The sequence below is a fragment of the Triturus cristatus genome, chromosome 7 (genome assembly GCF_964204655.1).
Source record: "Triturus cristatus chromosome 7, aTriCri1.1, whole genome shotgun sequence".
Classification (NCBI taxonomy): Eukaryota; Metazoa; Chordata; class Amphibia; order Caudata; family Salamandridae; genus Triturus; species Triturus cristatus.
Window position 1 is genome coordinate 1,571,076,624 of NC_140590.1, and position 22,425 is coordinate 1,571,099,048.

The window sequence follows — 22,425 nt, forward strand, 5'->3', positions numbered from 1 at the left end:
CACCACCAACTACTGCTGCTCCTGGACCCAGTGATGGCAAGGAATGAGAAGATTAGGGCCCGTCCCTTCACCACCGAGGAGCTGGTGGTCCTGGTGGATGAGGTGCTCACACAGTATGGGAGGCTATATGGTGCTCCAGATGTCATGGTAAGTGTTTCAGAGTGGAAGTGAGAATACAGGGAGTGCACACATGAAGTTGATTTGCTGCAGTATGTGCCTGAGAGTGTGGGGTTGTGTCATACACTGCCTAGCATGCTGTCTCCAGGGGAACGGGGTGTGTAGCCTATTTCACACGTTACCCTGGCTGCACAGCAGAATGAGAGGGACATGTATTGTTTTGTCAGCCATACAGTGATGCACCAAGTTGGTTATGCAGGAGTCAGGACAGAAATTTCCTGTGTGAATGGATGTGTGGGTCCCTGATGTTCTTCACAGGCTCATCTGTGAAATTACAAGGGTTTACATCCAGAGGGTGCTGACGGAAGTGTTTCTGACTCAAAATTGACATCATGTATAGGTCAGCACTATGCTCAGGACTTAAATACCAGAGGGTGACACTCTTGGTAGTAATTCACCTATGACACAGCAGATTGTTGTACTTTTGTACAGAGCACCTTCCATTTCCACCAGCATGTGTACTGACTCGCATGTGTAGGCACTGTTTACGCTCTCATATTGTTCCTTCATGTGACGTTTCTGATTCCCCACATTGGACCTCAGTGTGATCCCACCTGGCCTGCACAGTCACTGCCCAATCTGACAAGGACACATCACTGAATGTACAAAGTGAAACATATGGGTTGTCTGCTAGACTATCCATCAAAGAGCCATCTCAGACCTGTAGATTGCACATGACAGACCTTGTGAGAAGGGTGTGAGATTGTAAGATTATGTCCCTAAATGTGACCTCCATGACACAGTGAGCCAGTCACAGGGCAAGGACATTGAGGGCTGCGCAGTGTTGGACACAGTGAGTCTTCCCCAGGCTCTGGGTGTCTCCAACCGACGGCGCACACACTGTCACGAGAGGTGGGATGACATCTGCCAGCTGAGCAAAAACGTGGTAGAGATGGCACTGGGGCTGCTCCCTCGGACTGGAATGTTGGCGTGCAGGAGCATGACACAACTAATGGCTAGCATCTTAGCTGTGACACAGCCCGAGCTGGCTGCACGTTTGAAGGAGCATCAGCAGCAATCTGGGGGTGAGTATTCTGGGAAGAGTGACTTTGGTTGTGAGTGGCTGCATGTGTTCCAAGCCTGAGCCAGTGCTGGGCTCTGTGATGTTGCTAGTGTGATGCAATGACTTGTAAGTGGCCTCTGTGTTGGGTGCAGCTGTCATGCATTTTCCCTACCTGTACTTTCTCATGTCATTGGAGTAATGGCCCTTGACATTGCAGTCTGATTTGTGGCCTTCTGGCATCATCTGCACTGGGGATGTCAGGGACATCCCATGGAAGGGAGCGGCAGTGTGCATCATCTGAGTGTGCTTTCATCAATGTGTGCATTGCCTGATGTCAGAATTGTGAGGACTACACATCTGACACCAATGTGCAACTGTAGTTGTGCCCCAAAGTATGACATGGTGGATGGCATGAGCTTATGGCCATTGTGGACTGATATGTTGGAGTCTGTATCTGTGTTGTCCCCTTCTGCTGCCTCCAGATGTGACTGTGGCGACATGTTGGGAGGTACATCTTTTCCCTCCTCAGGGCCCTAGGTATGCTCAGAGGGATCTGTGTGTCTGGCTACAGGGAGCCACCGGCAGGCTATTTGGCTGTGTGGTCATCACATGGGTCGCGTATGCCAAGTTTGCATGATGACACACAAAAATCGAGTTTTGAATGGAGGTTGCACGATGTTACTGCACAGGGTGGTGTGCAACATGGGGATATCATCATCTTGTTTTGTGCTTTGCTTGCATATGATGTTTGTGTTAATGCCACAGAACTGACCTTACGTCTCTGTCTCTTGCAGCATCTACCGTGGACACAGAAGGACAGGGGACTGACACTAGTGGTGAGGCACCAAGCACGACTGCTACACACAAGCAGACTGACACTGATGTGACCAGTGCCTCGGAGGGGGACAGGAGTCTGCTTAAGGAATCACAGCCAGAGACACAAACCTCAATGTCATCTGATGCTAGTGGTGACACATCTATGTTGGCGGGCACAGGGTGGGGAACTCTGCCTCCTCTTCCACCACACAGTGTCTAGTGCCCACCCTCCCACCTACTTCCACTAGTGCTGCACGTGCTCGCAGCATTAAGAAGGGAAGAGTGTCCTTCACCCCAGGCTCCGCTGCCCCTGCCCCTGTCTCCCCTGCTGCCATCAGTGTTGAGTCTGTGGCCCTTTTGCGCCAGATGTGTGTGGATCAGACAACTCTCCTCAATGCCTTCCTAGACCACGACAAAAACTTGGCACAGGTAGTTGCCTTCATGGAGGGCATTCATTTTGACGTGGGTGGGCTACACCGGACTGTCCAGTTTTTGCCCTCCACAGTGACGGCGGCCATTCAGCTGTTACAGTCTCATAGTCCACCTCTAGTCCCTTGGCCACCCCACGGCCACTGGCTACATCTGACGATAGTGACCACACACCACAGAACTCAGGCTCAAGATATAGCACACAACAGCAGCAGCCCAAGTGGGCCAGAGCGCAGACACCATCCCCACAAAAAATCAAAGCTACCCAGAGCGCAAAGGCAAAAGCCCTTCAGGTGACACTCAGGGGCATAAAGCCAAGAAGCAGGCCTCAGAGGCATCCCCAGCCAAGGACTCTCCTGTCCCAAAAGAGTCTTGCAAAGAAAAGCAGTCAGTTCCCTTTCCTGCTGTGAAGCTGGTGCCTGCTAAGGGTCCACAGAAAAAGCCCGCTAAGACAGATTCACCCACAATCTATACTCCCATCCAGACCTCTGTGAAGCAGGTAAAGGTGGTCACTGTAGGGAGTTCACCTGGTCAACAGGTGCTGGAGGAGAAAAGGCAAGGCCAAGCCAAGCGTACCTCCGGATCCAGCAAGTAACCCAGAGGGAGGGTACCCAGCTGCACCTGGTGCAGCTTTGGTGGAGAGTGTGCCTGTTGTGGCCGCAACACCTACCACTCCTCCCAAGACCAAACCTCCATTATACTCCCCAAGAAGTGAAAAGTCAACCTCCACATTCTCCCTCACACACTGTGTCTCACGGCAGCATGACTACACCCTCATGTTCCACCACACCACCTGGTCCAAGCAGCCCTCCGGCTGCCAATGCCACTGATGCCTCTACCTCAGCTGATCCTCTCTCTCCCAGGACCAGTACTTCAACTGGCCCTAGCACTCACCCACCTCCCAGTCCGACTGACAGCCAAGTCTGAGGCAAAGTCCCCCTCCCACACCTGTCTCTCCCACAGCAGTGCCTGGACTGCCCATTGTTATCTCCCTGACTGTGTTGCTGACCATGGCAGTTTACAGTCTCACTCATTCCCTGTGCAGCCTCCCATGCACACATGTGCCTACTCTGCACTTAGGACTGGCCACTGGCCTAGCTGTTCATTGCTGTGTTTTCCCATTCCCTGTGAAGGATCTCATGTGCCTACTCTGTACTTTGGTCTGGCCACTTGCCTTGCTGTTTATTGCTGTGTTTGCCCCTTTCTTGTGCAGAATCTCATGTACCTACTCTGCACTTTGACTGGCCACTGGCCTTGCTGTTCATTGCTGTGTTTGCCCATTCCCTGTGTAGGAGCTCATGTGCCTACTCTGTACTTTGTACTGGCCACTTGCCGTACTGTTTATTGCTGTGTTTGCCCCTTCCTTGTGCAGGATCTCATGTGCCTACTATGCTCTTTGGACTGGCCACTGACCTTGCTGTTCATTGCTGTGTTTGCCCATTCCCTGTGCAGGATCTCATGTACCTACTCTGCACTTTGGACTGGCCACTGGCCTTGCTGTTCATTACTGTGTTTGCCCATTCACTGTGCAGCCTCTCACGCAAACATGTACCTACTCTGCACTTTGGACTGGCCACTAGCCTTGCTGTTCATTGCTGTGTTTGCCCATTTCCTGTGTAGGATCACATGTGCCTACTCTGTACTTTGGACTGGCCACTTGCCTTGCTGTTTATTGCTGTGTTTGCCCCTTCCTTGTGCAGGATCTCATGTGCCTACTATGCACTTTGGACTGGCCACTGACCTTGCTGTTCATTGCTGTGTTTGCCCCTTTCCTGTGAAAGATCTCATGTACTTACTCTACACTTTGGACTGGCCACTGGCCTTGCTGTTCATTGCTGTGTTTGCCCATTCCCCGTGCCGGATCTCATGTACCCTCTGTGCAGTTTGGACTGGCCACCGGCCTTGCTGTTCATTGCTGTGTTTACCCATTACCTGTGCAGGATCTCATGTACCTACGCTGCACTTTAGATTGGCCACCGGCCTTGCTGTTCATTACTATGTCTGCCCATTCCCTGTGCAGCCTCTCATGCACACATGTGCCTAATCTGCACTTTGGACTGGCCACTGGCCTTGCTGTTCATTGCTGTGTTTGCCCCTTGCCTGTTCAAGATCTTCTGTACTTACTCTGTACTTTGGACTAGCCACTGGCCTTGCTGTTCACTGCTGTGTTTGCCCCTTCCCTGTGCAGGATCTCATGTACCTACTCTTCACTTTAGACTGGCCACTGGTCTTGGGCTTGTCTACTTTTGATGCCTATCTGTGTGATATGTAATAAAGACAGTTACTCCTGTTGTCTGCTTTGTCTGTGTCCTTGCTCAATAAAGGGTTTTCTGTGTGTGTATGGTTTAATGTGACACATGCTATGTATGCCACTTTAACATTGGCATTCTCTTTTTTCTCATTTACAGGGTTTAGCAGAGGTGACAGGCACTTCAGTTTTTCTTGACTCTGAGGCTTGGGGGTACAATGATGGTTGTTTGTGGTGTCCTACTGTCATCCTAATCATTCTATGGTCACGTTAGCTACATTGTACACATATCATGTTTGGATGCACTGCCAGCACAGAGTGTGATTCTATCCACAGGATTGCAGGTAGGCTGGCCAGGGACCATCATGTCTGTGTGATCTTTCTTAATGTGTGCACAGCTGTGTTGGTGTATGGTCATCTTGTGATGGCCAGTCATCCTAGTCACATGGGTAAATTTTAATGAGTGCACTTGGGTGGTCATGAAGTGTGTAGTGTTGAGGGGGTGACTTTGTCAGTAGTGTTAATGTGTGTGTGTCCCTACAATGGCAACTGCACACATGTCACCTAGGAGTTGTGTGCCTGTTAGTTTTATTATTCAGCCCTGTGCTTGTGATTGTGTGCACATGTGGGAGTCGTAGGTTGTCCACTGTGCAGTGTGTGGCTGTGTCCTTGCACTTCTGGGGGACACCTACTTGTTGGTGCCAATTGTGAGTAGGCAGAGTGTGTGACTAGCAAGTCAGTGTTGCGTTTTGTTGATCAACCATGTGTTGTGATGCTGTTTGTGCTCACTTTGCAGACCTGCTCAGCCACACTGACATTGTGGGTGTGTTTTCTCATGCATTGCTGTCACGTAATGCATTTTTTGCTCTGGTATGGCATGTGGGATGCGGAGTTATACCATCCCCTATCTGTGATTCTGATGCCTACCCATTGTGAGTGAGCACTCCCATCTATTTGTGTATGGTGCACTCCTGACCTGTCCACTACTGACGTACACACCACTTCACTCGCATGTCAGCTATCCCCTTGGGTTCACAGTGTGTCTGCCTCCCCACCACTTCATTCATTACACTATGCTTTGTAGTGCTGATCTGTGCACAGGACCAATGTGCCACTCAGGACAGTTTCCCAATTGGTTAGGTGTGATTTTTTTGTACTGGTTTGCAGTCACGGTTGCTCATATGCAGTGGAACTATTTGTGCTGCACAGTCCTCTGGTCATGATGTTTGCACCTGGGTGTCCCAGACTTGTGCATATGTGGGTTTTGGGTGAGCTCTATGTGTGTGATGGGTGAGCTCTATGTGTGTTGCTGAGGTAATGCTACCCTTCCTGAGTGTGATGTCTGTGTGCTGTGGGGATTTGTGTTGTGGGGGCTCATGTTGTGGCACTCAGATATGTGTGCTACTGGTTTGGTTGTTGTTCACACACTGCTTGTTGTGCATGCAGTGCTGTGAGTGTATGTTGCCTTGTAATTGCCTGATGTGCACCCCCTGATGTACAGCTGTGTTTGCAATGTGATGGATTGGCATGTGCATCTGTTGTGTGTTTGATGTGGATGTGTGCAGTGTTTGCCCTGTGTTGTCTCTTTCAGCTGACAGATGCTCTGTGTGTGATGTTCTATTTGCATGTCATTGTGTGTGTGTTTTGTGCATTGTGATACATTCAGATGTCTGTTGCAAGTATAGAGTGCATTACTTGTGTGTCTGTCACATGCGCCTAGGAGTATTCTTGTTCCTGAGCTTGTTTTGAGTGCACCTTGGTGGTTTCTCCTCTTATATTTGACCTGTCACTTGTCAGGATTGTGCATGTACATGCATGTGGTACACTATTACACCATGTTGACTTGATGGGTGGTGTGGTATGTCTGTCTGTGTTTTCTTATTGGACCATTGCTCCCAGTTTGTGTCCATGATTGTTTTGAGATGATGCACTTCTTGTCTGTGTTGGGGTATGGTGTCTGTGCATTGGTTGGTCCTGAGTGAAGATGTTGTGTACTCCTGTTCTGTATGGGCTCCCATTGCCTTTCCACTGTTTGGCTGGCCATATGTGGGCTTGTTGTACTTCTGTGTATGTTGTTTGTGAGGTTTGTGTTTGGCTATTGTATTTGTGCCAGCATTAGTTCAGCCATCCCTGAGTGTGTGTGTGATGTTTGTAGATGCACCCCAGGGAGTGTGATTGTCAGTGTATTCACAGGACATTATTTGCACCATTCTGTGTGTTTGACACTAGAGTTGAGTGGTGCAGGTGTGAGTTGGGTGGTGGAGGGGTATGTGAGAAGAGTCCAAGTTGTGTTTGACAGTCATGGAGTGTGTCATTGGGCCCTGTGTGTTGTGCTGATGACATACACATGTCAAGTAAGTAGGTACAGATGTATGGCTGATCACTGTTTGACTCCAGACACTTCCTATCGTCCCTGAGTCTATGCATGGCCTGCCTTGCTGTCTCCCTGAATTGTTGCACAGAGGTCACGGTGGTTTAATTTCACTCACTGTGCCAGCCATGTGTGATTTGTTGGCCTAACGTTGTTGTGATCTGAGCCTTCTCTTGCATGTGATGTACACATGCTTTGTGGCTGGCTCCTTGTCTTCCCATCACTGTCTACCTCACTTTTGTCTATCCCATTTATTGTCCTTCATTGCTGCTGCCATCTGGTATGTGTATGTGGCTGTGTGTCAGTGTGGGGTGTATCTGGGTGACTTAATAGGCAGTGTGTACAGTTAGGTGATTGTTCATATTCAGTGTGAGTGTTCATTTTGTGATTGGACTCAGTTTGCTTGACATAAGTGGATTGTGGGTGTGGGGAGGTGAGCTGCCCTGGCCCTGAGCTTCTGTGCTGTGTTCCTTTTCAGCTCCACCTGCTGAGACTAGCTCCCTGGTTGTTTGGTGTGTGTGGTGCAGGCTCTGGGTTCACCTGGCTAGTTAGTTGTGCAGGGGGAGCACAGGAGGGGCACACAGCATGGCTCCTAATGGGTGTTGGGGGCCTTGTGTGTGAAGGGTATAGTTGTGACCCTGTGAGTCCTTGTGGACTGCCCATGCCTGGCGCTGGCGCGGGCCCTGCCTAGTGCATTGTGCGCAAGCATTTCCCTCGTCTTCACCGCTGCGGTGACGTGACCGGGAGATTGCTGTCATTTCGCGATTTATGAGTGACCTGGATGCGGAGGGGTGATTTAGTGCAAGGTAGGACGTGTGAGGGTACACTTGTGGATGTGTTCCTGTCTCCACTAGAGTGTCTGGTGTGGACAGGAACCGTATCTCAGCCCTGGAGTTGTGTGTTGTGGTTGTGTGCAGAATTGTCTCATTGCTTGCCTGCGGCATTGTCCACGACGGTGCATAACTTACTGGTAGTGCATCCGGTACAGCACTGGAAAGACATGTGGAGCTGGATCCATTGCGGTCGGGACCAGGTGGTGGGGACCGGGAGTCTGGTTTCGCTCTCCGCTGCAGTGCTTCCGCCATCTCTGGTTGGGTGGTTTCTCCGCTGCGGTGTGACTGGCTGTTTGGGGCATCCTGATTTGTATGGCGGTCAGGACGTCATTCCGCATGGCAGTGGGTCTCCCACTGCTGCGGTGGCGGGTGCATTTTCATGGCGGTTCACGTCGCACCACGGCGGACAGCAAATGGGCTATGTTTGCCCATTGTAATATGGCGGGCGTGAGGACAGCTGATTGCATGTGGAAAATTGCATTTTCCAACACGGCCAGCACCGCCGTGGTGCCTCCACCCACCATCATAATGGGTCCCTAAGACTGTAATGGCCACATGTCACATTTTGATCTTTAGACCAGTCTAGTGCAAAGCGCCCCATTGCTAGTAGGGTAAAGGGAAGGAACAGGATATGCAAAACCCATACATTGCTTAATTTTTGTACAAGGACATATTCTATTGTTCCAGAAGTTGGCCCTTGGGCTACAAAGTGGTCCCCAAGCTCTGGTTTAAAGACCACCCCTCAAGAAGTGCAAATTTTCAACCACCCACTGGACGGTCTAGAATCTGGGATCTTCAAGAGAAAATCACTCTCTCTAGAAAATGAATGCTAATAGAACATGTGCTGACTGCAGAGCAACTGATATAATTTGTGTGATCCATACAAGCTCATGCATGTGATTGGAGTATCTCTAGAGCATTGCCACACCTTGATATAACAGAAGAAGTAATGTCGCCTTATAATTGTGCAAGGAATATACAGAAAATATGTCAAAAGAAGGTTTATAATGCTGTGCAGACCCATAGCACAATATGTAAAGAGCCACCAATAGTTTCCGCATTTCTGTCCATGTGTTCCATGCTAGTGTAACTTGGGGTGGGCGATAAATTCCACTCTGCTGGAGGAGTTTGCCGAGTTTTGCCCAACTCCATGTTCCGCTTGTAACATGGAGTACTGGCAAAACCTGGCCAACCGCCGCATGAAGGAGTCTTTTCTTGCACGTGGCTCGGCAACATTAAGTTGCCGAGCGTGAACAAGAATTGGCATCCGCTAGCACGATTTACGAATGTGTTTGAGACAGATCGGTCCTGAGGCGGAAGCCGGGACTTACAGCTTTGTAACTTTATTGTTTTCTACGTGGTTCTTTGTCTTCATAACCTGCTGCCCGTTTTAAATGCACTTGTTTTTAGCGTATTTTATTGCCTGCATTTTAAGACCGCACAGCTTTTAAAAATTGCTCTTTGCACTTTCGGGGATCGAACCCGTGACAAGTGGCCCGTTGGTCCGCCCTCCTCACTGAGGAGGTGGGCGAGCTGACTAGTGCTCCGCCCCTCACTCCACGTCTGCTATAAACTTCCCGCCCTTACTCTTCACAGCTGATTGTATGCGTGTGTTTGAGACAGATCGGTCCTGAGGCGGAAGCCGGGACTTACAGCTTTGTAACTTTATTGGTTTGTACGTGGTTCTTTGCCTTCATAACCTGCTGCCCGTTTTAAATGCACTTGTTTTTAGCGTATTTTATTGCCTGCATTTTAAGACCGCACAGCTTTTAAAAATTGCTCTTTGCACTTTCGGGGATCGAACCCGTGACAAGTGGCCCGTTGGTCCGCCCTCCTCACTGAGGAGGTGGGCGAGCTGACTAGTGCTCCGCCCCTCACTCCACGTCCGGTTCACGACTGTTATAAAATGGCCACCTTATACAGGAGGCGCAGCGGACGAGCGCAGCGGGTGCGCCGGTGGCGCGCCGAAGGCTCGCCCAAGGCAAGTCCGTCTGCGCCCGTCCGCGCCAGTTCCGCGCCTAGTGCCAGGACCCCTGGCTCGGGGTCAGGGAAAACGTCTGGTCACTTCGTTTATAGCCGTGACACTCTTCTGGCTCTCCGTCACAAAGGCGGGAGCACGGGATGCACTATCTCAGAAATGCGTGAGGACGGGCCGCCCCCCCTCCCACAGCGATGTAGCAACTGCAATCAAGCTCTCCCCAAGATGTGCTGGCAAACCAGCAATTGCTGTTCGGCCTCTTCAGTGCCTTGGACAAGGAAAGTGCAAATATAACAATTGATGGACAGAATGCAGAACAATGTCATACATTCACCCCAGTACAGAGATCTGGGCCTAAATCCATCGTTTTTTTGCTCACCATGCCATTCCAGTTTGAATCCAGCCATATGCAAATCAGTCTTGACCCTGTGCCCCATGGGAACAGTCCAGCCCGCACTGCCAAGCCAGGTCCTCCCTGGACTGGAAACAAGCATCCTAGGACCGGTTTCGGGCTTTCAGCCCTCGTCAGCCAGGATAGCTTGATTCCAGTGGCATGGAGAGCAAGGGACTCACGTCTGAGCATACCCTTCCCACTCGGGGTGACAAATGCAAATATAACAATTGATGGACAGAATGCAGAACAATGTCATACATTCACCCCAGTACAGAGATCTGGGCCTAAATCCATCGTTTTTTTGCTCACCATGCCATTCCAGTTTGAATCCAGCCATATGCAAATCAGTCTTGACCCTGTGCCCCATGGGAACAGTCCAGCCCGAACTGCCAAGCCAGGTCCTCCCTGGACTGGAAACAAGCATCCTAGGACCGGTTTCGGGCTTTCAGCCCTCGTCAGCCAGGATAGCTTGATTCCAGTGGCATGGGTCAAGACTGATTTGCATATGGCCATGTCTAAACTGGGGTGGTGTAGTGGGCAAAAGAACGATGGATTTAACCCAGATCTCTTGACTGGGGGAGAATGTCTGCATTGTCAGCATTCCGTCCATCAATTGTTTGTTGTAACGCTTTTCGCCCTAAGTGGGATGGGTATTCCCAGACGTGGGACCCGTGCTCACTACGCCACTGGAGTCAAGCTATCCTGGCTGATGACGGCTGATAGCCAGAAACCGGTCCTAGGATGCTTGATTCCGGTCCAGGGAAGACATGGCTTGGCAGTTTGGGCTGGACTGTTCCCATGAGGCACAGGGTCAAGACTGATTTGCATATGGCCATGTCTAAACTGGGGTGGTGTAGTGGGCAAAAGAACGATGGATTTAACCCAGATCTCTTGACTGGAGGAGAATGTCTGCATTGTCAGCATTCCGTCCATCAATTGTTTGTTGTAACGCTTTTCGCCCTAAGTGGGATGGGTATTCCCAGACGTGGGACCCGTGCTCACTACGCCACTGGAGTCAAGCTATCCTGGCTGATGACGGCTGATAGCCAGAAACCGGTCCTAGGATGCTTGATTCCGGTCCAGGGAAGACATGGCTTGGCAGTTCGGGCTGGACTGTTCCCATGAGGCACAGGGTCAAGACTGATTTGCATATGGCCATGTCTAAACTGGGGTGGTGTAGTGGGCAAAAGAACGATGGATTTAACCCAGATCTCTTGACTGGGGGAGAATGTCTGCATTGTCAGCATTCCGTCCATCAATTGTTTGTTGTAACGCTTTTCGCCCTAAGTGGGATGGGTATTCCCAGACGTGGGACCCGTGCTCACTACGCCACTGGAGTCAAGCTATCCTGGCTGATGACGGCTGATAGCCAGAAACCGGTCCTAGGATGCTTGATTCCGGTCCAGGGAAGACATGGCTTGGCAGTTCGGGCTGGACTGTTCCCATGAGGCACAGGGTCAAGACTGATTTGCATATGGCCATGTCTAAACTGGGGTGGTGTAGTGGGCAAAAGAACGATGGATTTAACCCAGATCTCTTGACTGGGGGAGAATGTCTGCATTGTCAGCATTCCGTCCATCAATTGTTTGTTGTAACGCTTTTCGCCCTAAGTGGGATGGGTATTCCCAGACGTGGGACCCGTGCTCACTACGCCACTGGAGTCAAGCTATCCTGGCTGATGACGGCTGATAGCCAGAAACCGGTCCTAGGATGCTTGATTCCGGTCCAGGGAAGACATGGCTTGGCAGTTCGGGCTGGACTGTTCCCATGAGGCACAGGGTCAAGACTGATTTGCATATGGCCATGTCTAAACTGGGGTGGTGTAGTGGGCAAAAGAACGATGGATTTAACCCAGATCTCTTGACTGGGGGAGAATGTCTGCATTGTCAGCATTCCGTCCATCAATTGTTTGTTGTAACGCTTTTCGCCCTAAGTGGGATGGGTATTCCCAGACGTGGGACCCGTGCTCACTACGCCACTGGAGTCAAGCTATCCTGGCTGATGACGGCTGATAGCCAGAAACCGGTCCTAGGATGCTTGATTCCGGTCCAGGGAAGACATGGCTTGGCAGTTCGGGCTGGACTGTTCCCATGAGGCACAGGGTCAAGACTGATTTGCATATGGCCATGTCTAAACTGGGGTGGTGTAGTGGGCAAAAGAACGATGGATTTAACCCAGATCTCTTGACTGGGGGAGAATGTCTGCATTGTCAGCATTCCGTCCATCAATTGTTTGTTGTAACGCTTTTCGCCCTAAGTGGGATGGGTATTCCCAGACGTGGGACCCGTGCTCACTACGCCACTGGAGTCAAGCTATCCTGGCTGATGACGGCTGATAGCCAGAAACCGGTCCTAGGATGCTTGATTCCGGTCCAGGGAAGACATGGCTTGGCAGTTCGGGCTGGACTGTTCCCATGAGGCACAGGGTCAAGACTGATTTGCATATGGCCATGTCTAAACTGGGGTGGTGTAGTGGGCAAAAGAACGATGGATTTAACCCAGATCTCTTGACTGGGGGAGAATGTCTGCATTGTCAGCATTCCGTCCATCAATTGTTTGTTGTAACGCTTTTCGCCCTAAGTGGGATGGGTATTCCCAGACGTGGGACCCGTGCTCACTACGCCACTGGAGTCAAGCTATCCTGGCTGATGACGGCTGATAGCCAGAAACCGGTCCTAGGATGCTTGATTCCGGTCCAGGGAAGACATGGCTTGGCAGTTCGGGCTGGACTGTTCCCATGAGGCACAGGGTCAAAACTGATTTGCATATGGCCATGTCTAAACTGGGGTGGTGTAGTGGGCAAAAGAACGATGGATTTAACCCAGATCTCTTGACTGGGGGAGAATGTCTGCATTGTCAGCATTCCGTCCATCAATTGTTTGTTGTAACGCTTTTCGCCCTAAGTGGGATGGGTATTCCCAGACGTGGGACCCGTGCTCACTACGCCACTGGAGTCAAGCTATCCTGGCTGATGACGGCTGATAGCCAGAAACCGGTCCTAGGATGCTTGATTCCGGTCCAGGGAAGACATGGCTTGGCAGTTCGGGCTGGACTGTTCCCATGAGGCACAGGGTCAAGACTGATTTGCATATGGCCATGTCTAAACTGGGGTGGTGTAGTGGGCAAAAGAACGATGGATTTAACCCAGATCTCTTGACTGGGGGAGAATGTCTGCATTGTCAGCATTCCGTCCATCAATTGTTTGTTGTAACGCTTTTCGCCCTAAGTGGGATGGGTATTCCCAGACGTGGGACCCGTGCTCACTACGCCACTGGAGTCAAGCTATCCTGGCTGATGACGGCTGATAGCCAGAAACCGGTCCTAGGATGCTTGATTCCGGTCCAGGGAAGACATGGCTTGGCAGTTCGGGCTGGACTGTTCCCATGAGGCACAGGGTCAAGACTGATTTGCATATGGCCATGTCTAAACTGGGGTGGTGTAGTGGGCAAAAGAACGATGGATTTAACCCAGATCTCTTGACTAGGGGAGAATGTCTGCATTGTCAGCATTCCGTCCATCAATTGTTTGTTGTAACGTTGGACAAGGAAAGAACACACTGTAGTTAAATGTCTTTTACTTAACGCTAGATCTCTGGTGAGACACAGTATAGAGCTAGCGGACCTCATAGTCGAAACCAAATCACTTATAGCATTCGTAACAGAATCTTGGACAGATGCAGCCTCAGGTCCGGATATTGTTAAAGCAACCCCCCCTGAGTACGAGTGCGTTGTTCAGAATAGAGGAATCAAAAGGGGAGGAGGTCTCGCTATCTTCTATCATAATTCTATTAGAGGCTCTTTCCAGTCGGGTACCACCGACCAATTTGAAGCCCTTATCTATAACCTGACCCTTTCCCACCATCAATCTCTCAAGGGTGGCCTAATTTACAGGCCCCCCGGACCCAAAACCTCATTCCTCCCAGCACTCAGTTGCTTGTTAGAAGAGGCACTTTGCGCTAAGACATTCACAGCTCTGGGAGATTTTAACTTTCATCTGGAATGTGATTCAGATCCCGATACGCGGAACTTCTTAGACCAGATACTTGAGGTTGAGCTTAGCCAAAGGGTTACGGGCCCAACCCACAGGGCAGGACACACTCTAGATGGGATTTTTTCTAATCTCCCCAATCTTGAAATCTCTGCTATTCTTCCGGTCTCCTGGTCTGACCATGCGGCAGTGCTTTTTGACATCAGCCTGGCCCGCCTTCCAGACCTAGTAAGGTCTCGAACCCGCCCAGAACGATCAGGAGGTGGAAAGATATTGATGGAGAGGCCCTAGAGAGCTTGCTCAAAACCTCTATGCAGCCCCTTATGGCTAATGTGGAAGATGCAGCCACTTCATATACAAACTGGCTGGAGGCGGCATGTCTCAACCTTGCCCCTCCTAAAACGTATCACTCCACTCGATCCAGCCCCTCTGCACCATGGTTCTCTGAAGGTATCAGGGACCATAAGTTGCTCTGTAAAAAGCAGGAAAGAATCTGGCGGAAAAATTACAATGAGGATGACAGAAAGCTTCTCTACCTAGAGCTAAAAAGGTATAAACTTGCGATCCAAGAGGCAAAACATGAGTTTTACACGAAACGTATTAAGGAGGCTAGTAATTCCGCTAAGGAATTATTTCGCACAGTATCGTCCCTCGCTGTCACCAAACCAGTGGAGATACCCCCTAGTCGCAAACTATGCGACGACCTGGCAAAATTCTTCCAGGAAAAAGTAGAAAATATCTTCCGTCCTCTAGACACTCGTGTCAGGACCGCCGCCCCTTATACACGTCCTGAGGCAGACAGTAATCTTCCTAGACTCCTCACCTTCTCCCCCATTAGGAAGGAGGAGGTGGAGAGCAGACTTCTACGGACAAAATCGGGTTCCCCCAATGACCCTTGTCCAGCCAGCGTGGCTAAACTTGCCCCGGCAGCCGTTGCCGCAGGGCTCACCCCACTATTCAATGCCATGTCAGACATCGGGGAGTTCCCCTTACGCTGGAAACAAGCTTCCATCTTACCCCTGTTGAAGAAGCCTAATTTAGAGGTGACTGACCTGAACAACTTTCGGCCAATAGCCAGGCTACCCCTTCCGGCTAAGATCTTGGAGGGTATTCTAAACACACAGCTAAGCTCTTTTCTAGGGGCAGGCAATGGCCTGGACAGTTCCCAACATGGATTCAGGGCAGGTCACAGTACTGAATCCGCCCTGATCAAATCAACGGAAGATGTGAGAACAGTTATGGATGCAGGAGGCAGAGCCGCCCTGATCCTGTTGGACTTGTCCGCGGCCTTTGATACGGTCCACCACAAGATACTTGGGGACCCGCTCAGGGCTACTGGGATCCAGGGCTATGCACTCAAAATTCTGCTCGCCTTCCTGTCTGACAGGACTCAGAAGGTGGCACTTGGGAACTATGAATCTGACCCGTTCGTGTTCCCCTGCGGAGTTCCCCAGGGGTCATCCTTGAGTCCCACCCTTTTTAACATATACGTTTCCACCTTGGCACCAGTCATCAGATCCTTTGGCTTCAAGCTAACTTCTTACGCAGATGATACTCAGATAGTGGTATCCCTGCTACCAGGGGAAACTGACAGCACAGCGGATAGATTCAGAGGCTGCTTGCGGGAAGTCAGTAACTGGATGGCAGATAACTGTCTCAAATTAAACTCTACCAAAACCGAAGTCTTGCTGTTCGGGTCCAGAGATAATTTCTGGTCCCCGCGCTGGTGGCCGGAGGAAATGGGCACTCCTCCAGCTCCTATCCCAAAGGTCAAAAACTTGGGTGTACTTATGGACAACGCCTTGTCCTTTAAGCCTCAAATCGAAGCACTCTCCTCAGCAACTCACTTTGTCTTAAAAACCATTTGGAAAATTCTGCCGTTTCTTGCAGACGAGCATAAGAAGACTGTGGTCACAGGACTGGTGATGTCCCGGCTGGACTATTGTAACAGCCTTCTGTTAAATGCCCAACAGGGGCTCCTCAATAAACTCCAGACATTGCAGAATGCTGCAGCCCGACTAATCATAGGCACACCTAAATTTGCCTCTGTATCACGGGACCTGGTGAAGCTACACTGGCTTCCAGTTCGCAAAAGAATCATCTTTAAATCTCTTTGCGTCACCTTTAAGGCCTTATATGGCCTAGGTCCCCACTGTATTTCTCAACTTTTTCAATGGCATAGACCGACAAGACTCCTGAGATCAGCTGAGCAGGGTCTGGTAGTCATTCCCAGAGTCAGGAAAGCTCGTTGGGGAGGTAGGAGCTTCTCTCTAGGGGCAGCAAAAGCATGGAATGCGTTGCCGCTGAACCTCAGACAACTGCCGGACCTTCTGTCATTTAGCAAAGCTCTAAAGACTTGGCTTTTCACTCAGTAAGCCCCTGTTCATACACACTCTCTCAACTAGCGCCAGGACACCTCTGGGTAACAGTGCGCTCTATAAATGTGAAAAATAAATAAATAAATAAATAAAATGGCTTCTTGGTGAGATTTTCTCAATGCGGAATGTTGCGGGCAGTCATGTGGTGATGTTTGCGCTAATTTTGCAGTGCGGAACAATCTCTGGGTACTAACAATGAGTGTTACTTGCCGATTCCACCGGCTTTTGGAACTCTGCGGAATTGTGCAAGTTTTTATGTAGCTCCACAGAATTCCGCAGAGGGAAACCTTGTGAGTTCCTCCTACCCCAAATTGTAACATAGAAAAAAAAGAAAGTAACTTAAAATATTCTTACCAATAGTCATTTTAATTTGCCTTTACATTAACATGGAATTTAATATCAACTCCCGTTTAAAGGCTCATTGCAAAAGTCTTGATGAATAAAAAACTAAACTATGGCCCTCATTACAAGCTGTGCAGAATATGGCGATGCATTTACCACACGTGTTAAATAACATTATCACAAGGAGAGTTACCAGATGCGGTAAAGACCTCCTATTCCGGGTTGTCAAGATGTAAATGAGGCACAAAAACAGGAATCAGTATGTGATATAATAATTGCCAGATGTATGACATTTCAAAACACAAAAAGCAGTCGTAAATTCGGCATCGACTTTTTGTGAATAGAAAAGAATTTTGCAAACTGACATATGGACGAATAGTTTGGATCACAAAATTCTGAATCATTGCACATTGTAATCTGGCCTACCTCAACAATGTTCATGAGGTAGGTGACAAATTGCTGAGGACAGTTTGCCAGCACCCCATTCTGGAGTCGGTTGCTTTTCAATGTTTTGGAACCGGATTTTACTCATGAAACATTCATTCATACCACAACAAATTGCTATTTAGAAGGAACCCCTATAAATGCACTGTCCATGTAGCAATTTGTTATGCCTTTCTATGCTAAATTTGCAATTTAGTAACATGTTACTGAATCATACAATGGGTTTAGTACACTTTAAAAAGCCATTTAGCGGTTGCAAACCCTGTGATTTAGCAGATCACAGGCTTTGTGACTGCTAAATGGCTTCATAATCCTGGCCCCAAATTCAACATGTTTTGCATTTTTTTCAGGCCTTTAATCTTAAAAACTTCAGCAACAGTCTCCAGATTCTGCTGGAATCTTTTATGGGAAACAGAGGGTGTGATAAAAGTTCTGTTTGCACAGGGATCAGGATTTAGGGCCCAATTAGGATGAGGATGGGACCGCCATCATTGGTGGCGGTCCCACCGCAATCAAACCCATCATATCCGGCCGCCATATTTCAATGGTGGGTGGATGGGTGGCGGTCGGAAAGACCGACTGCCACGCATCCGATGCACTGAGCCCGACAGTGTGGCGGAGGGGGCCCTATTCCCTACAATTGTGGTGGTGCCTGTCAGGTACTGCCATCAGGATTACGATGTCCCTTTCTGCCTGCCTGTTCATGGCGGTTAACCTACCATGAACAGGCAGGCAGAAAGGGACTTTGGGGCCCTGTAGCGGGCCCCCCTTGCCCCCTGGATCTCCAACGTGGGCAGTGAGGTGCACCTTTGGTGCCCTCTACATATCTCTGCACCATGTGGCAGGCACAGCATGGTGCCTGCCACGTTGTGCAGGGATATTTGCAGGGTTCATTTATTGCATTGCAGCGGGTGCTGCAGCCAGCAAAGAATACACGGTGCGACCGCCTTGCAGTTAGTCGCATTGTAATCCCTACGGCGGGACCGCCGACGGCTAGTTGGTCGGTCCCATTTCCGATAGGTCAGACGTAAATCCACCCGCCATCCTAATCAGGCCCTAGGTCCTGAGCTGCGCATGCAATCCAACTATATATTTTTAGCCTACTCATTTAATCATATTTCCTAGAAATTATACACAATTTGGTGAGAAAAGAGGCATTTCTGAAATAATTTTCTTTTGTTATTATTGTATTTCATCCATCAACATTTTCAAATAAAAGAACATCAGTGATGTATTCTGGGAACATGCTATTTTCAGCACACTAGTTATATTATGATTCCAGCACTTTTCCATACAAGGGAATTGGCTGTACATGTTATTTGCTGACAATAAGTCTTTCTGTTTTCCTGAAGCTAATTTCAGCTTACAAAAAATTGGCAGTGGAATGTGCCTCCTACTATAAGCAATACTCCTTTCTAAGTTAGTGTTCCTATGCCCATATTAATTAATGGTACTCGCTGTCCACTCTGCCACTGCGTAGGTTTTGGGCCTTATGTCGCAATTTACGTACTGACTTCTACTGACTACATTAGTATTTTGCAAACCAATCTATGCATTAATAGGTTGGGTCACAAAATACAGAATAGCAGTGGATTGCCATTCGACCTACTTCATTAATCTGCATGAAGTAGGTAGCAAATTGGCACCCATTACAATTAGCCAGATTCACAAGCATGGTGCCCTGCTGGAGTCTATGATTGCTTTTGAGTAAAATAATATATTTTTTAAAAGGCAACTTGTTTTCCTTTCAGAGGATCGAGTACTCACATAGCAGATACGAGACAAAACAATTTCCATATTTAAAGGAAAATAATCAACAATGCCCCAGACTCCACGACCGCACTCAGACAGACATGGGAACAAGATGTCGGTACAACAGAGGATGAGGAATGGGTGGGAGTACTTCAAGGCCCAAGGGAAGTGGCAATCCGTGCTAGATTCAGACTCATCCAACTAAAAATATTGCATAGAGTGTATTACCGCAGATCAGTACTCTCTAGAATGGGCAGGTGTGTAGACATCAGTTTCCACAGAGGATGTGGGATGGAGGGATCCTTTTATCACCTACTCTGGGAGTGCCCGAGCATTCAAGCATTTTGGTTTAAGGTCGCTAGGGAAATGTCTGTCATGTGGGGGTGGAGGTTCCACTGGACACCAAATTGCTCCTTCTGGTCACGGAGGGGAATGAAGACTGGCCTAGAGATTTTAAGATCTGGCTGGGATTGGCTGCAGTAGTGGCCAAACTGAACATTGCTCGGAAGTGGGGGGCAATATCCACCCCCACGTTGGAGGAATGCGAAAATGACCTTGATTGGTGCTGGCACGCTGCGTCAGTGATCTATAAAAGTAGAGGGTGCCCCAAGAAAGGACGGAAAATTTGGGAAGCTTGGCGGGTACATCGGTAAGAGAGAGGTAGGGAACGCTTTTATGCTCTATGGATGTGGACTTTCATTTGTCATTAGGAACAGAAAAATCTAATGTAAAACAAGATTGATGTTACAATAGTTATGCTCTTTGGATGTACAAACATGTCATGGTTTAATAAAAACAGTTACAAAAAAAATTATGTCCACATTCACAAAGAGGAAGGGGGCATTGGAGATACCTTCCCATTTGCAATTGGTTATCACCTCCTTGAACTGGTGGTAACATATTAGCGACTTGCAACTGGATTTCGTCAAAAAACATCAATGCATAATTTGAGGAATCAGTATTTGGAAAGGACACTCTTTACGTGCCTCCTTCATAATACAGATTTGGTATTGACTCGCAAATCCAAATTGCAATTCTGTAACATTTTACTGAATTGTAATTTGGGTTTTGTACATTTAAAATGCAACTTTGTCTTTGCAAAGACTCCACTTTGACCTTTATAACCTGTAAAATTGCTTTGTACTTGAGGGCCTTTGTTCTTATCTCTTTAAGTTCCTCATGGAAAGACAAGTGCCACAAAATCGAGTTCTGCAGAATCTTCCCCGCCAGAAGAGGCCATGACACAAGGTAAGTCATGTGTGCTCATATGTGTGCCCATATGGGTGTCTGCATGTCTCTGTTTGTTTACTCAGCACCAGTGACTTCCATCTATTTTGTTAGAATTGTTTGACTGAAACAGACAGTTCTGCACTCTGCAGCCTCTATTGTGGTCCCATAAATCCCCCAATGCTCTCCTATTCATCTCACAACCTCGTCAAGTCTACAGAACTGCTGACTCACTGCAAAAGCAGCACTGGCAGTTTGGGTAAGGCCCACTCTGGGATCATCAGGTATATACACTAATTACTGAATTGGAGCATGAAGGCTGGCATATGCCCACAGTCGCCCGTAGCATGGTATTTGAAACACGTGTAGGGGGGCAAGATGGCGGCCGCTTTGCTGGCTGAGTGAGCCTCGTAACCGATCACCTCCTCAACTCCCATATGGGAAGCATGGCAGCGCAGTGTGTGGAAAGAAAGCACTCATGAGTCAATGGTGTGTGGTTCTCGATCTGCTGACCCGGGTGCACCGCTTGTACAGCGTCTCCCACGAGGAGTGTGTCGACTCTTGGCAGTGAATTGGCTTGGAGCAGCATGGTTAAGGATGCTGCCAAAGAACGTCAGAGGGTGAAAGACGCGTGGCGCAGGGGAATCCACTTCCTCGAGCAGAGCCCCGGAAACCGGCCTGGCCAAACAATGACGTGGAGTGGTCACGGACAGCGGCAGCTCTTCAGAACCCGCGGGTCCAGGGAAGAGAACGACACCGTCTATCTTCATGGCGGCAAGGAAGGGAAAGAATACTGGACAGGATGGAGGCTTGATAGGGAAGGCTGCCCTCTCTATGGGTCCTGATGAGGTGAGCACTGGGAGTCCAGGGGTCTCGGGACTCAGTGTATTACTTAATGAGCAATTCATTTGTCATATATGACGGTGGTTAAACCAGTTTCTGGCCATCAATCGTAATTCTGTCAAATGCAGCACTGTTTGGGATGCGCTAAAAGCTGGACTAAGGGGGGAGATCTTGAGTTTTGGATTATATGTTCAGAAACAACAGAGACAGCTCCTACAGGGGTTTTATGATAACCTGCAACAAGTCGAGTATTCCCTGATATATGCTCTGCAGCGAAAATCAGATATTTTACATGTGCAGATGGAGGTGGCTCGCTGTAAAGCCAGGATAAATGGGTAGTGGGCTAAGGATATGGGAAAAATATATAATTTGTTCAGAAGAGAATGCTATAAGTACGGTGAGGCAACCGGGAGATGCTTGGCCAAGAAAATTAGGTGTTAGGAGGTTAAAAATATAATTACTGCTATTGAAAATTCAACTGGGAATATAGTAGAAACACCGGGGGAGGTCATGGAGGTCTTTAGGGCCCTTTATGAGGAGCTATATTCAGAGAATATTAATAATCAGGAGAGAACTGAATGCTTCTATAAAGATCCATACAGGAGGATGTTAAGTATAGAGGATTAGAGGTATTTAGAAGAACCTTTAATGATGGAAGAGCTCACGGAGGCAGTTGGCGCTCTAGCAACAGGGAAGGTTGCAGGTCCCGACAAGCTCCCAGTAGAATTTTATAAAGCTTTTTTACCTGAGATACAAACAGACATGCTCACTGTATTTTAGGAAGCACAGAAAGGGGAAGCCCGAGAGTCATGGGATGTAGCCAGCATTGTTATTTTTTTTAAAAAGGATAAACCACCTACATTACTAGGATCGTATAGACCCATCTCCCTTCTCAACTGTGATGGGAAAGTCTATGCAAAAATATTGGCCACATGACTCTCCCAAATGATAACTCCCTTAGTCTCTTTCTGCCAGCATCGTTTTATTCCAGGAAGAGGCACGGTCAATCATATAGGGCGGGTAGTTGCCATGTTGGACTCCGCTAATGTACAAAAATCTCCTTGTGGAGTTGTGCTACTTGACGCAGAGAAGATATTTGACCGCGTCTCCTGGGAATTCTTATGGGCAACTATGCGGCGGCAAGGCTTTGGGTCTGGTTTTATTCAGGCAGTTAGTACCATGTATGGATCTCCAGTGGTCCGAG

The 22,425-nt window shown here is 48.8% G+C and overlaps 1 protein-coding gene across 2 annotated transcripts in view; it reads left to right on the forward strand.

The window, feature by feature from the left end:
* The window catches only part of LOC146812411 (uncharacterized), a 249,307-nt gene that overhangs the window by 218,509 nt on the left and 8,373 nt on the right, over positions 1-22,425 (forward strand). For both annotated transcript variants that reach the window (XM_085619405.1, XM_085619406.1), the window contains exon 3: positions 20,325-20,399. In XM_085619405.1, coding sequence (XP_085475531.1) covers positions 20,325-20,399 — 75 coding nt within the window. The remainder of the gene's footprint in view (positions 1-20,324; positions 20,400-22,425) is intronic.